Genomic DNA, 14,533 nt, shown 5'->3' on the forward strand with positions numbered 1-14,533 from the left:
CTGCCAGGGTATGAGCAGGTACAACGACCCTCCCAACAAAATGGCATGCTCAGTCCTGCAGGGCCCCTGTCCCCTGGACTATGATGGCTCCAAGGAGAGGGAATGGAAGCACTAAGTTTCTCCCCTTGAGAGGAAGGAAGGAAAGAAGGGAAGAATGCAGGAGGAGGGGAAGGTATAGCTGGGGACAAGGGTGGCCAAGGAAGGTTCTCTTCTTGAGTATCTGCACCCAAACTGTGATCCTGGGCAGTGATGGGAGCAGCAAAGAGGAAGGCTGAGGGCTTGGCCCTCAGGGAGCCAAGCCCCAAGTCTTTTGGGGCTGGAGCCAGCCCTGAACAAAGGGCAAAAATTCCAGGGGACTGAAGATGCAGGAAGTTACCAAGTAACCTAATCCTCAGAGCTGGGGGATTTTGGCCTTGGGACGAGGAGGAGGAAGACAGTTGGGTCCATCCTCAGCAGGGTGGGGATAGAGGACAGTCTCCCCCATTTGGCCTTATTAGGTGAGTTCCACATTGTTGGCACGGTCCAGCACCCTAGAGCCACGCGAATTGCCTCCAAGCTGGAAACGGCTCTCATAGAGAGTAGGGCAGAGATGCCAGCGATTGGCCCGGTAGATGCCCAGGTAGGTGTAGACATCTGGCTTGTAGGTGAGCAGACACTTAATGCCTGCCGCACGGATGGCCGAATCTGCCTCCAGTACACCTAAGCGGTCCGTAAAGTCGTCCGTGTAAACACAGATGACCTGGCGCCCACCCTCCTTGGCCCGTGGGCTCACCTTGGCCACCTGAAGTCGGCCCTCAACCACAGCCCGGGCAATGCCAGCCCAGGCATGGTCCAGCTTGAAGCCAGGTGCCAGGTGAATCAGCCACTTGCCTGAAAGCACATGGTGGGTGATGGCCAGCTGGCGCAGGGTACCTGGTGTGATAGGCCGCCCACTGGTCTGCAGAGCCTCCCAGGCTGCCTGCAGGCCCTGTACATCACCTGAGTTGGGGGTATAGCCCTGCCCATAGGCTGCAATCCAGCCCACAGGTTCAGAGTTGGGTGAACCGGGGTCCCCATAGCGTGTGACTTGGGATGGTGGGTACTTGGCCAACCAGGCATCCAGCTCAGCAGCAGGTGTAGTGCGGGCATCAAACACCAGCCAGGGGTCCATGTCAGCTGCCATGGCCTCCGCAGCCAGGTGCTCAGCAGTGAAGCCATCCTCTCGGCCACCCGGAGAGTCCTCCTCCTCCAGTTCCTCACCTGGCTCCATCCTGCTATGAGGGAACAGAATCAGGGCAGGTCTGAGACAACTAAGGCTTACTGGGTCCCAGCAGGTACAAAGTACTACACTAAACTGTGTGGCCTTGGGCAAGACTAAATGTGGCTGTCCCTCATCTTTACAATGAAATAACAACCGATCCTGTCCAGTAGATTTGTTGTGAGAATGAAATGCCTGAGGTGGAGTGGGCCCCACATAAGCTATTGTTATTACTACTCTCACCGCTTACAGACCAGGTAAGCTCAGCGAAAAGGGACTTGCCCAAGGTCACACCTGTAGTGAGTGGCGGAGGAGGAATGTGAATTCAGGTGTGGGAGCAAGCAGCCCCAGCAACACCTCCTGTAGAGACCGGCTGGTATCCAAGAGGCTGCGATCTAATGGACAGAAGCAAAGAAGCACAGGTTCACGCAGCCCCCCAGGTAGGCCCAGGAGGGCGAGGCCTCCCGGGCGGACGTTCTCGGGACCACTTAAAGACTGGCACACAGAGGCCCTGAGAGGCCAGAGTGACCAGTCCGAGACCAATGGGCGGTGCCCGGACTCGAACCCGGGCTGGTTAGAACCTGCGGGAGAGCCAGGCTCTGGCCCTGCCGCGCCCGCCGCCATTAGCACCTTCGGCCCGAGAAGCGCCCCCGCTCCAGCCCTGCTGCTCCCGCCGCCCCGCAGTCACCTCCGTCCTTCGCTGCGTTCGGCGCCGGCCCAGCCTCGGGCCCGACTCCGCTCCTGCCGGGGCTCCGCGCCGCCGTCGCCGCCGCGCCCCGCCCCCGCCACGGCAGCCGCCGCCGCCGCCATCTTAGCGCCCCGCCGCCTCAACAACAACTTTATAGACAAGCGCAACCACGGGGCGGGGCCACCGGGCAGGACTGGCCGGCTGCGGGGCGGGGCCGGAGAGGAGGGGCGGGGCCATTGCTGGAACCCAGGGGGCGTGGGTCTACGGGGGCGGGGCTAACGTTCGCTCTTCTGGCTTGGGGGCGGGCGGTAGTGGCGGAGCCGAGCGGCCCGGCACCGACGCACGCTGCCGGGTAGGCTCCAAGAGACGGGCGCTTGGGCCCTGTGAGCGGCGTCTCGACAGGCGGCGCTAGGACCCTGTAGAGAGCGGCGGGGGCGGAGCGGGCGGCACCAGGACCCGGGGGAACTGCGTCGGGCGGGCGGCGAGCAGGCCCGGAGGCCCGGGGGCCCGGAGGCTGCGGGCGGCGGCGCTGGGCCCGGCGCGGCGACAGAGGCCCCGAGATGCCGAGCAAGAAGAAGAAGTACAACGCGCGGTTCCCGCCGGTGAGCTCGTGGCTTGGCCCGGCGGGAGCAGGCCCGGGCTCCGGGGGAGGCTCCGGCCCTGAGCCGGGCCGGGGGGTGGGGGGGCGGGCGCATCTGGGTGTTCGGGGCCTGGACGCCCCGCCCCCTTCCGGGCCTTGCCGGCGTCCGTGCCCCCCGCCCCTTTCTCCCGGGATACCCCTCTCGCTCCCCCCAGCACCCTTTCAGGGACCACTGCGACCGGCTCCGAACTCTGCCCCCTTCTGTAGGCACGAATCAAGAAGATCATGCAGACGGACGAAGAGATTGGGAAGGTGGCGGCGGCTGTGCCTGTCATCATCTGTATCCTGCGGGGGGCTGGCCGGGTTGAGAAGCCTGGGGGAGGGACCGGGCACCCCACTTCCCGCGTTCTCCTTGACACCACTCAGCCCGGGCGCTCGAGCTCTTCCTGGAGTCGCTGTTGAAGAAGGCCTGCCAGGTGACCCAGTCCCGGAACGCCAAGACCATGACAACGTCCCACCTGTGAGTGGCTGCTGAGCTGAGAGGGGCTGGTGGGAAGGCTGTGCCCTGACAGGGAGATGGGATGCTGCTGGGAGACCAGCAAGACTAAGAAACTGGCGGAGGAAAGCTTGAGTGTTTGATGAAGAGGGGACAACCTGAGCAAAGTAGGGAGGCTGTGGTGGAGTTGGGGAGGGGTTTTCTAGGCTCCACTCCTGACATCCAGGCTTCTTGATGTCCCTGGCTGAAGGCCTTAATGTTTGGGTCCCACTGAAATACCTTCACCTTCCTACCTCTTCCAGGAAGCAGTGCATTGAACTGGAGCAACAATTTGACTTTTTGAAGGATTTGGTGGCGTCGGTGCCTGATATGCAGGGTGATGGAGAAGACAACCATATGGATGGGGACAAGGGTCCTCGCAGGTGGGGGCCAGGGTCATGTGTACAGGTGGGGAAGATCAAAGCTACAGGGACTGGGGGAGGCTGGGGGGCAACCAAGGAGGGGGAAGACCTCTGGGCAGATGGACTGTACCTTCCTGCAGGGGCCGGAAGCCAGGCAGTAGTGGCCGGAAGAATGGTGGGATGGGAGGCAAAGGCAAGGACAAGAAACTATCCGGAACAGACTCGGAGCAGGAGGTGAGTGAGGCCCCAGCCATCTGTTTTGCCCTGTGGTGATGAAAAGGGCAGCCTGTGCCAGGTTGTGCTGGCTTAAGGTTTTTTCTCAACCTTATCTGTGACTTCTTGCAACTCAGTGTCTGTATAGGTTAGCTCTGGGGGTCTATTCCTGTCCCTGCCACTCTCAGGGATCTGGGTTCCCTGCTGATGGGCTCATGGCTTTTCTTGTCAACTCTGACCCCTGCTTTGCTCACAGGATGAGTCTGAGGACACAGATACTGATGGGGAAGAAGAGACACCGCATCCCCCACCCCAGACCAGCCGCCCCTCTGCACACTTTCAGAGGTAAGCAGCCCAGGGCATCAGGAGGGAGCTACCAGAGTCCTCAAGATCACTTGGTTTTCCCTGTGATCTTCCTCAGCCACATGGCTTTGTTGGTTGTAGCAGGCTTGGGGGATGGGAGGGGAGCAAATAGGGGTGCTTAAAGGCAAAAGACGTTCTCTGAGAAGGTCTTGTCCCTACCCTGGTCAGAGGCAGCAGGTGGAGCCTGGGCAGGGCCGTGTGATCTGCTCTGGGTCCTCCCGTCCTTGGGGCTTGGCTCTCCATGGTCCCAGAGGGTGGCCAGCTCCACAGCTACCTCTGTGGAGGATGGGGGGGTGGGCTCAGTGGGCCAGGATGGGCATGGGAGCGAAGCCTGATTTTCCCTCCTGCTTTCTGCCCTGCAGCCCTCCGACCCCCTTCATGCCCTTTACTTCTACTTTGCCTTTGCCTCCGGCCCCCCCAGGCCCCTCAGCACCTGATGCAGAGGATGAAGAAGACTATGACTCCTAGCACCCTCTGCCCCCCAGGCCGCACCCCCTTTTAGTTGATTTTAGTTGCTCTGGGGGGAAGAGATAAACTGTTCTTAAATTTATTAAAAAATAAATAAAAGGGAACATCAGTGTCTTCTCAGCCTGTGTTCAAGGCTTTGTGACTGTTTTCCCATCCACTCCACTGCCTTTCCATGCTCAGGGACCTTGGTTTGGTAGGCCAGGCAGCAGCTAAGTAAAACGGGAGTTGACCAGGGAAGCTGGAGGCCACAATTTGCCAGGATAGCACCAGGGATGCTGATGGAAGGAGATGGGTGGAGGGTGGTCTAGTGCCCATGTCAGCAGGTGCTAGATGTACTGGGGGACAGCCTGTTTCGTGCTATGTGACCCTTTCTTCTCTGGACTGCTGTGAAAGGACAGGCAAGACAAAGAGATTGGTCCTTGAAAACTGCGGGGCAGGGTAAGGCAGAAGCACAGAGAGCCTAGCAGACCCGAGGCTTGTTTTGGCCTTGGCTTGACTTGACGTGGGGGCTTAGAGGGAAGGAATTATTAAGGAATTATTATTTCTTTCTGTAGCCGCTTTGGCAGGGAATGGACCTGGAGGACAGGTGAGGGGAGGGCCTGAGTAAGCCACCAAAGCAGACAAGAACCATCAGGCCCTGGGCCACCTAGCTGCATCTGGAAGGAGGAGGTCAGCTATCCAATGCTGCAGAACAGGAGGTGGTACCTGCCAGGTGTCCTTTAGCCTCAGGGGAGCCTTTACTAGCTGCTTCAGTACCATGGTGGTTGATGAAAGAATGGGAGCTAAGGTGAGAAGCTCTGGATGAGGGGGTTCTGTGTTTGCTCTGTGAGACCACTGAAAGAATAAGATCTGGTATTTTGTTTGTTCTTATTTTGGTTTTGACCAAACCAAGGTTTTGACCCCCAGTACCACTTAGTGCTTAACTACTAAGCCACATTTTCCAGTCCTTTGTTTTTTATTTTGAGACAAGGTCTTGTTAAGTTGCTGAGAGTCTCACTAAATTGCTGAGACTGGCAATAATCCTTCTGCCTCAGTCTCCCAAGTCACTGAGATTATAGGCATGTTCCACTGCACCTGGCAGTGTTTTTTTTTTTTTTTTTTTTTTTTTTTGTTGTTGTTGTTCATATTGCTGTTTTTTTGTTTTGTTTGTTTGATATCAGGGATTGAACCAGGGGTGCTTAGCCACTGAACTTCATTCCCAGTCCTTTTTATTTTTTAAAATTTTGAGATAGAACCTCACTAAGTTGCTGAGGCTGGCTTTGAACTTGTGATCCTCCTGCCTTGGCCTCCCAAGCTGCTGGGATTACAGGCATGCCACCGTGTCCAGCTCAGTTATTGTTTTTGTTTTTTTGATATTAGGGATTGAACTTGGAGGCACTTGACCACTGAGCCACATCCCAAGCCCTACTTTTTGTTTTATTTAGAGACAGGGTCTCAGTGAGTTGCTTAGCGCCTTGCTTTTGCTGAGGCTGGCTTTGAACGCATGATCCTCCTGCCTTGTCCTCCCAAGCCATTGGGATTCCAAGCGTGCACCACCACACCTGGCTTAGTTTTTGTTTTTAAGATAGCAGAAACAAGCTTCCAGAGAGAGAGAGAGAGAGAGACTGAAGGGAGAATAGAATTGGTGAATTGAGGTGGTAGGCCTGAGGCAAACCCCAATCTGAAGAAGAGTTGGCTTGGGTGGGGCATTGAGGTGCCCAGAGTTTTCTCTGATGGTTAGGACCATCTGCCTTATGTAAGGGACAAGGTAGGTTGAGGTGGCTCCAGGGATAGTGGAAATATCTGCAGCTTGAGGCATCTTGGTGTGGGGCAGCTGGCATGGACGTTCAAGGAGCTGCCTCCTATTCATTCCCTCCTGCTTCCCTTGGGAGAGCCATCTCTCCCTTACCCCAACCTGGGATGTGTGCAAAACTGACACCACACCCTGAGGTTGAGAGGTGGGCAGGTGCACCAGCCTGGCCAGGGACAGCACCCTACTCTGGCCACAGTGACTAGTGCAGGGTGGGAGTTCTAGTGCATGAGAACCCTGGGGATTTAGGTGGGACCACTGGGAAAGGATTTTGACAAGATCACTGGCACGGATGACAATGGCAGTCACACTAGTGTAGCAAAGCTGGTGGGACACAAGTAGGCTGGGAGCTACTGGAAGGTATGTGCCACTTCAAGGAGCCATCCTGCCTGAGGCTGAAGCCAGTGCTGAGGACAGAGCCAGGTGTTCCAAGATAGAGATTTCTGATGGCGTCTTGGCGCCTGGATCTTGACCCTTCAGATCCTTGTGTACCTGGACTTCCTAATTATATGAACCAATAAATAGTGTCCCCCCAAGCTGTCAGGTTTCTGTTACTCATAACTGAAATAACTCTGGGTAAAACAGGGACCATGAACATTAGGTGATCCCCATTGCCCCAAAAAGTGTTCTCTAGCAGTAGGTTTTTGTTGAGCAGATGAGGACTGGGGATGGGAGAAGAAGAAAGCCATGGGAACCTATTGCCAGGGTCCATCCCAGGTGGGCTCTGAACAGAGGGTTCAGAAAATAGTGGGAAGGCAAAGAGGCCATGGTGCAGGAAGCAGCCCTCACTTCATTGTGGCAAAAGTCCCTAGGAGGCACCCAGAGCAGCTGGCCGGACCCTCTGGGTTCTCAGCCTTTTGGCTGAACCTTGAGGCAGAGTGTGTAGAACTGGAACCTCTGGAGCCAGGACCTGGTTCAAGTCAGGACTTGTGTGCCTCAGGTTCTCAGCTGTGGAGTAAGCTAGTTATATTACCTTTGTTAGGTATGTGTGCTATGCAACAGTTTGTCGTCACACCTGTATGAAGGCAAGCTTATCGATTTAACAGACCCGATCTATATAGGCTCAAATGCAATGGCAGTTTGTATCTTGCCTACGTAAGGTTCATAATGGGATTTATCTGACCAATAGATGACACTTGTCTAAGGAGACTTTAGGGCTTAAGCTCCTGTGGCCCTGCCATCCTCAGCCCATGATTTCCAGGCTCAGACACCCATGAAGTGATCCAGTGCCTCTGCTCACCTCCCACAGACTAGGGATGATCACAGTTCCCCTCCTGAGACAGGCAACCTGAGACACCAATCATTTTCTGCCACAGGACCTCTAAGACCAGCGGAAAGGGCCTGGCCCAGCCTTCAGCAAGTGTCAGAGTGAGAGGGCAGGGAGATGGTGGAGAGATGGGGAGATGGGGAGATGGTGCTCCTGGCTAGGTCAGGCCTCTGGGTGCCTGGCAGTGGGTGAAGATGGCCATAGTCCCATGGGCCCCACCAAATACCAGAAAGGGGCAGCCACAGTGCCCTGCCTACAGAGCTTTGCTGGGGAACAGGTGATTCCATTCTTTAGCCACCAGGGAGCCGGGAGCCTGGCTCCTCAGACCAAGTCCTGTCTGATAACAGCCTGGCCTTGGCTGTGCCACGGTGTGTTAAATGTGACCAGACGTGTGAAATGGGGAGCAATTTCCAAGGCCAGTGTGGCAGCCAAGGACTGACCTTCCCCCAGATGGAGGGCCCCTCTGCAGCAGCACTTATTGAGCACCCATCATCATTACTCAACGTCACCCACCCAGACACCTGAAAAGAAAAAGTGACCTCACCGAGGAGATGATGTCACAGAGCTCGTAGTGCTTTTGGAAATATCAATGGGGACAACCACCTTGGAAAAGCATTTGGCTGTAACTACAGGTTTTCCCTGTGACCCTACAGTTCCACTCCTAGGTATCTTACCAAGAGAAGTGAGGGCACATGTCCACCAAAGACATGAGAGTGTTCATAGCCCTAGAAACAGCCCAGCGCCCATCAAGAAGAACGTGAGTGGATACATGGCAGCCTGTGAGTGCTAGAAGAGCAGGGAGGAGCGGGCCCCTGTTCCTCAGCGTGGGTAAATCCTGTGGAAGTTTTGTTGAGCAAAAGCAGCTCAATGGCAAGGAACACTAATGATGTAACTCATTTAAATGAGATTGGTGCTGACAGAAGTCAGTAAGGGTGGGGATTGGCTGGGAGGGGGCACAGGGAACCTTCTGGAAATACTGTATAACTTGAACTGCATGGTGGTTATATACAAAGTTACATCCAGCTGTATACTTAGGATTTGTGTACTTTTATGGTATCCTCATAAAAATTTTATTCATTTATTCTACCTACCTACCAAGAATCTATTATCTGTCAAGCAGTGTTCTAGGTAGTAGTGATTATTATGAACAGAATGTTCTTGGAGTGTTTCTGAAGGGGAAAGACAGACGATAAAGAACAGAAATAGCATGTCAGATGGAGGTTCGTGCTGTGAGGAAAATAAAGAAAAATGAGAGGCCTGGGGAGTCCAGGCAGGAAGGGTGGCCCAGCACCCTGTTCCAGGTCCAGAGGTGGCCTGAATGAGATGAGAATGAATAGAAGGTTCCAGGGTGAGGAGTGAGTGGGCCACCCAGCTCTCTGTGGGGAGAGAGAGAGCTCCAGGTAGAGGGAACAGCAAGGCAGGGGCTGGGCAGGTTGGGGGGCTTCTATGGGTTCCTCTGTGGTCTTCTGCTCCCACTTCCTCAGCCCCCAGCCAAGCCTACTCAGGCCCATCTTGGCTGAGGAGTGTCTTTGTGGTGCTGGCAGCCCCTCAGGATCCAGAGCTTTGTGGAGGGGGAGGGCCACCGTGTGGGGGTCCTACCTCACACCTGCCCAGGGTGCTGCTTGTCCTGGGGCCCCAGAGACCAAGGAGGAAAGCTGAGGAGGGCAGTGGCCTCACCCACCTGGCCTCTTCCCTGCCCTGGAGGGTAGAGGCCTTCCCTTCCCCTCTCTGGGCTCTACCTTCTACCCACCCCACCCCTGTGGAGCAGCTCCTTCCCTGTGCTGTTAGATCTGAGGCCACTATAGGTTTCCTGCCTCCGCCCTTCTCAAGGGCAGGCAGCTTCACCCCCTTTAGACAGAGAAGTGAGGCGACTTCTTGGCAAAGAGGCAGACCCTGGCCAGCACAGGACTGTGCCTGGCCCAGCATGTAGGGAGGTAGAGTTAGCAATCTTCCCCACCCTGGACCTGCTGCTGTTCCTTCTCAGGTGCAGTGGCACTCAGCTCCAGGACATGGAAGCGACCAAGTTCCCATTGTTAGGCTGTGGGCCCTGTGATAGGGGAGTGGCATCCATGATCTAGGTGCTCCACCAGGGTCCTGATCTCTCCTTGCCTTGGTGAAGGGCCTTTGGTGACAGGGGGTCAGGACTCTCTCTGGGGCTCCTGATAGCTGAGAGTGAGCAGGGCCATGTGACACCCACCTCCTATCATCAGGGAGAGCCATCTTTATTCTGAAATCAGTCTTTCTGTTGTGTGTGTTTGTGTGTGTGTTCAAATGTCATTTTTAAAACATGGAATAAGGGCTGAGCTTTCTGCACCCATACGGGTAATCAGGAGAGTTGCAAAGGAAAGCAAGATCCTATATGACGGCCATCAGACCTGCGAGGACAGGTCAAATGAACCACCTGGCAGTGTGGTGAAGGGCAGTGTGTAAAGGGCAGTGTGGTGTCTTGGTGGGAATGGAAATAGAGGACAGTTGGCAGTGAAATGACCCCAGCATGTCCCCTCTTGGGTAGAACTCTCACATATAGAAAGATATGTCCTAGGCCTGTTAGACAAGGCAAAGTCACTGGGGAACTTCATGGCAGCATCTGTTTCCAGCTGAGAGAAGCAGCAGGGAGCAGGCGCGGGGGTGTGGCACAGGGACTTTGGATCTCCAGCACAGCACCACTTGTGGAAAACACAGGGGTATGCAACAAGCCTGAATGTTTCTGCCACTTACTCTGTGACCTTGGGCAAATGACTTAAGCTCTCTTACTTCAGTTTCCTTATCTATACAATGGGGACAATAAGTGCATCTCTTATGGGGACTGAGCTGATACATGAGATATGATACCTGAAGTGCCTAGCACAGTGCCTGGCATACGTAACACCCAATCCATGGTGCTCCCTGTTTCCCACATATATGGAAATCAGTGCCTGGAAGGCAGATTGGAGGTGCCTTGGGGGCGGGTCTGGGGGTCGCTCAGTGGTAGAGGCTTATGCATGAGGCCCTGGGTGCCCTCTTCAACACCATAAGATGTGGGCATACTTTGCCAGTGATCTTTAAGAATGAGCTAAACCAGTTTATCTTCAGGATTAAGGGCCTGGTAAATGGTGGCCCTGAGCACTTGCTCTGTGCAGGGCTTTGTCCCACGCTCCTGGGAGGTGAGTGCAGGGAAAGATATAGCTCCTGTCCTGCGAGCATGCCAGTCCAGTTGGTCAGTGGGTGACAGGCAGGTGGTAAACAAATCTCTAACCCTGAATGCTGGGGTGAAAAGTGCTGCAAAGGGGCTGGGTGTGGCCTAGCACGTGGTGGCCCTAAGTACAATCTTCAGCAGCAAAAAAGTAAATAAAAGGAATACAGGCCAGAAGGTACTAACCTGTTTGTTCTGGCAACCCAGGAGGACAACAGTGTTGAAGTAGCAACACCTGTGCGGAAGCAGGGCAGGGACAGAAGTCCCTACTTTCAGCCGCAGATCCTCCCCCAACCTGGTGTCTCTCCCCTCCTCTGGTTCCTGGTGTCCCCTCCGTTCCCCCTACTCCAACTCCTAGACCTTGTCTAGAATCACATTCGCCATTACTGGGAAGCTGATCGGTTTCAGGGTAGGGGACTGATGCTGGGGTAAGGGCCTGGTCCCCCATCTGTTCTGGGAAGGTCCCTCTGCATGGCTCATCTGGCCCACTCTCCCCAGGGGTCCACCTGCTACTGTGAAGAGGAAGCTAGCATCCTGCTAAGAGTTTGTCCTTGGGTGTGATATTCCTTGTATTTTAATTCTAGCACCACTCTTGGTGGCCTCTTGTCTCTAGTACCCCAACCTCTCTGTTTCAGTTTCCTTATTATAAAACGGACATCATAATTTTCCTGCCTCCTAGTGTTGTCTCGAGGATTTTGTGATTTTTATAAAGAGCTGTTGGAATTCAGCCCTGAACGAACCCAGTCCCTGGAATGTTTGCACCATTTACATTTTCTTCTTTTTTATTTTCTATTTTATTTGTTTATTTGGTACTGGGGATTGAAACCCGTGGTGCTTAACCACTGAGCCACATCCTCATCCCTTTTTGTATTTTAGAGACCGGGTCTCACTGAGTCGCTTAGGACTTCACTAAGTTGCTGGCTTTGAACTTGTGATCATCTTTCCTTAGCCTCCAGAGCAGCTGGGATTACAGGTGTGCACCACTGTGCCCGGCTCGTTTTCTTTTTTTTTCTATTTTAATCATTCTTAAGTGTGTAGTTCAGTTGCATTCACATTGTGGTGCGACTGTGGCCATCATTCATCTCCAGAACTTTATTATTCCAACTGAAACTTTGTCCCCATTAATGACTTGGCACACCCCGCCCTCAATCCCTGGTAACCACCCTCTGCTCTCTGTCCACCCCAGATGCCTCATGTGAATGAAATTGTACTGTATTTGTCCTGCTGTGGCTGGCCTGCTTTACTTGGCACAGTATCTTTCAGGTTCAAACATGCTGGAGTTTATGTCAGAATTTCCTTCCTTGGTAAGGCTGAGTAATATTCCATATATATATATATATATATATATATATATATATATATATATACTCACACACACACACACCACATTTTCTTTACCTGTACATCTTAATTTTTTTTATACAAATGGAGCACAACTTTCATTCCTCTGGTTGTACACGATGCAGAGTCACACCATTCATGCAATCATACATGTTATCTGTACATCTGTTACAGACACTTGGATTGCTTCCACTTGTGGGCTATTGTGAATAATGCTACTATGAATATGGTATACAAATATCTGAGTCCTTGCTTTTTTATTATTATTATTATTTTTGTGTGTGGTACTGAGATCAAAGATACCCAGGGCCTCTTGCATGTCAGGCAAGTTGGTTACACTTAGTACATCTGCTTAGTAAACTCCTTAGTACATCCCTGCCTCCAATTTTCTTGTGCGTATGTACCCAGAATTGGAGTTGCTAGATTACATGATAATTCTACCTTTAAGTTTTTGAGTTTTTCATGACAGCTGTCTGATTTATATTTCCACCAGTGGTATATAAGAGTTCCAGTCTCTCCATATCCTCACCAACACTTGTTAATTTCTGTTTGTTTTTATGTTTTTATTTTTTGGTACTGGGGATTGCAACCAGAGGCACTTAACCTCTGAGGTACATCCCCAAAGGTTTTTTTTTTTTTTTTTTTTTTTTTTTTTTAATTTAGAGACAGGGTCTGGCTGAGTTGCTCAGGGCCTCACTAAGTTGCTAAGGCTGGCTTCAAACTCGCAATCCTCCTGCCTGAGCCTCCTGAGCTGCTGGGATTACAGGTGTATACCACCACACCTGGCTTCATTGTGGTTTTAATTTGCATTCACCTGATAGTTAAGGATATTAAACATCTTTTCCTGTGATTTTTGGTCATTTGTATAATTTCTTTAGAGGAATGTGTATTCAAATCGTTTTGTGTGCTTTTAAATTGGGTTATTTGCCTTTTTTATTGTTGAGTTGTAAGAGCTTACATATATGTCTATATCTACCTGTCCATATATCTTTCTGGAGAGAGAGAGAGAGAGAGAGAGAGAGACAGAGAGAGAGAGAGGGTGGGTGGGTGTGTGGTGCTTCTGATGGAATCCAGGACTTGCACATACTAGGCAAGTGCTATAATCCCCAGCCCTGCATTCTTTATATATTTTGGATACAAATCCTTATAAGAGATATGATTTACAAATATTTTCTCTGATTTTATGGGTTGGTTGTCTCTTCAGTTCCTTGATGGTGTTCTTTGAAGCACAGAAGTTTTAAATTTTGATGAAATCAAATGTATTTATTATTTTGTCATCCATATTTTTGTGTCAAACCTAATGAACCATTTGTCTGGTACAAGGTTATGAGAATTTAATTCTAAGTTTGTTTTTTTTAACTAAGGTTTTTTATAGTTTTTTTTAAGGGTGTTATAGTTTTAGCTCTTTCATTTAAGTCTGTGATTCATTTTGAGACTATTTTTGTATATGGTGTGAGGTAGGGTCTATCTGCTTTCTTTTGTATATGAATATTCACTCCTAGCGCCATGTGTTTTTTTTTTAAGGGATAGAAGTATTTTTTAAATATAGTTTTTAGTTGTTGATAGATCTTTATTTTATTTATTTTTATGTGGTGCTGAGAATCAAACCCAGGGCCTCACACATGCCTCACATGTGCTCAGCAAGCGCTCTCCCACTGAGCCTCAACCCCAGCCCAAAAAGACTGTTTCTCTCTCACTCTCTCTTTCTTCTTCTTCTTTTTTTTTTTTTTGTACCAGGAATTGAACCCAGGGGCGCTTAACCTCTGAGCCACGTCCCCACCCTACCCCCCTTTTAAAAAAATTATTTTTTAGTTGTAGTTGGACACAATATTTTTATTTGTTTATTTATTTTTATGTGGTGCTGAGGATCAAACCCAGGGCCTTGCACGTGCTAGGTGAGTGCTCTACTGCTGAGCCACAACCCCAGTCCCCCACCCCCTTTTTAAAAATGATTCTTTATTTTATTTAATTATTTGGTGCGAAGGATGGAACTCAGTGCCCCATGCACTTGAGGCAAGTGCTCTACCACTGAGCCACAACCCCAGCCCCACATCCCTAGCCCTTTTTACATTTTATTTTATTAATTTATTTTTTATATTTATTTTTTAGTTTTAGGTGGACACAATGTCTTTATTTTTTATTTTTATGTGTGCTGAGGATCGAACCTGGGGTCTCGCACGTGCTAGGTGAGCACTCTACCACTTGGGCCACAAGCCTAGCCCCTATTTTATTTTGAGATAGGGTCTTGCTGAGTTGTTTAAGGCCTCAATAAATTACTGAGGCTGACTTTGAACTCACAATCCTCCTGCCTCAGCCTCCCAAGCCCTGGGATTATAGGTGTGCACAAGTGTACCTGGTGACTATTTTTTTCTCATTGAGTAGTCTTGACAAGAATTAACCATACATATAAGAGCTCTAATTTATGGATTCTCAATTCTATTTCATTGATCTACATTGATCTGGATTATGGTAGTTTTGTACTGTGGTTTTTTGTTTTTTTTTTTTTTCTCTCTCTCTT

The 14,533-nt window shown here is 51.4% G+C and overlaps 3 protein-coding genes across 8 annotated transcripts in view; 2 read left to right on the forward strand and 1 right to left on the reverse strand.

The window, feature by feature from the left end:
- LOC308642700 (UPF0696 protein C11orf68 homolog) lies at nt 1-2,081 on the reverse strand. 5 transcript variants are annotated; one of them, XM_081281894.1, is made up of 3 exons: nt 1,926-1,957; nt 1,532-1,632; nt 1-1,253 (listed from the first exon to the last, which is right to left on the reverse strand). In XM_081281894.1, the coding sequence occupies exon 3, from the start codon at nt 1,247-1,249 to the stop codon at nt 494-496; it is 756 nt and encodes a 251-aa protein (XP_081138020.1). In that variant the 5' UTR covers nt 1,250-1,253; nt 1,532-1,632; nt 1,926-1,957; the 3' UTR covers nt 1-493. The 5 variants fall into 5 exon arrangements, with proteins under 5 accessions (XP_081138020.1, XP_081138017.1, XP_081138019.1 ...); XM_081281893.1 differs by having other exon boundaries at nt 2-1,250; nt 1,926-1,956; XM_081281891.1 differs by lacking the exon at nt 1,532-1,632 and having other exon boundaries at nt 1,926-2,079.
- Nucleotides 2,082-2,243: 162 nt separating this feature from the next.
- DRAP1 (DR1 associated protein 1) lies at nt 2,244-4,566 on the forward strand. 2 transcript variants are annotated; one of them, XM_081281905.1, is made up of 7 exons: nt 2,244-2,527; nt 2,773-2,845; nt 2,932-3,025; nt 3,304-3,423; nt 3,522-3,636; nt 3,872-3,960; nt 4,341-4,566. In XM_081281905.1, the coding sequence occupies exons 1-7, from the start codon at nt 2,486-2,488 to the stop codon at nt 4,444-4,446; spliced, it is 639 nt and encodes a 212-aa protein (XP_081138031.1). In that variant the 5' UTR covers nt 2,244-2,485; the 3' UTR covers nt 4,447-4,566. The 2 variants fall into 2 exon arrangements, with proteins under 2 accessions (XP_081138031.1, XP_081138032.1); XM_081281906.1 differs by having other exon boundaries at nt 2,249-2,527; nt 3,543-3,636.
- A 449-nt stretch (nt 4,567-5,015) lies between these two features.
- TSGA10IP (testis specific 10 interacting protein) overlaps nt 5,016-14,533 on the forward strand; it is a gene marked incomplete at its 5' end in the record, with an annotated part of 32,486 nt that continues 22,968 nt past the window's right edge. Inside the window, one exon of the mRNA XM_081269363.1 lies at nt 5,016-5,032. Within this exon, the coding sequence (XP_081125489.1) occupies nt 5,016-5,032 (17 nt within the window). The remainder of the gene's footprint in view (nt 5,033-14,533) is intronic.

This window comes from Spermophilus citellus (genome assembly GCF_964194105.1).
Source record: "Spermophilus citellus genome assembly, chromosome: 2".
Taxonomy (NCBI): Eukaryota; Metazoa; Chordata; class Mammalia; order Rodentia; family Sciuridae; genus Spermophilus; species Spermophilus citellus.

Bases quoted from the DNA above. Each gene is read 5' to 3' on its own strand.
- LOC308642700 (XM_081281891.1), bottom strand. From the start codon at position 2,047: ATGGCGGCGGCGGCGGCTGCCGTGGCGGGGGCGGGGCGCGGCGGCGAC. The intron at 1,254-1,925 runs GTGACTGCGGGG...GTTCCCTCATAG, and splicing joins GAACGCAGCGAAGGACGGAG to CAGGATGGAGCCAGGTGAGG.
- DRAP1 (XM_081281905.1), top strand. From the start codon at position 2,486: ATGCCGAGCAAGAAGAAGAAGTACAACGCGCGGTTCCCGCCG. The intron at 2,528-2,772 runs GTGAGCTCGTGG...CCCCTTCTGTAG, and splicing joins ACAACGCGCGGTTCCCGCCG to GCACGAATCAAGAAGATCAT. The intron at 3,961-4,340 runs GTAAGCAGCCCA...TCTGCCCTGCAG, and splicing joins CCCTCTGCACACTTTCAGAG to CCCTCCGACCCCCTTCATGC.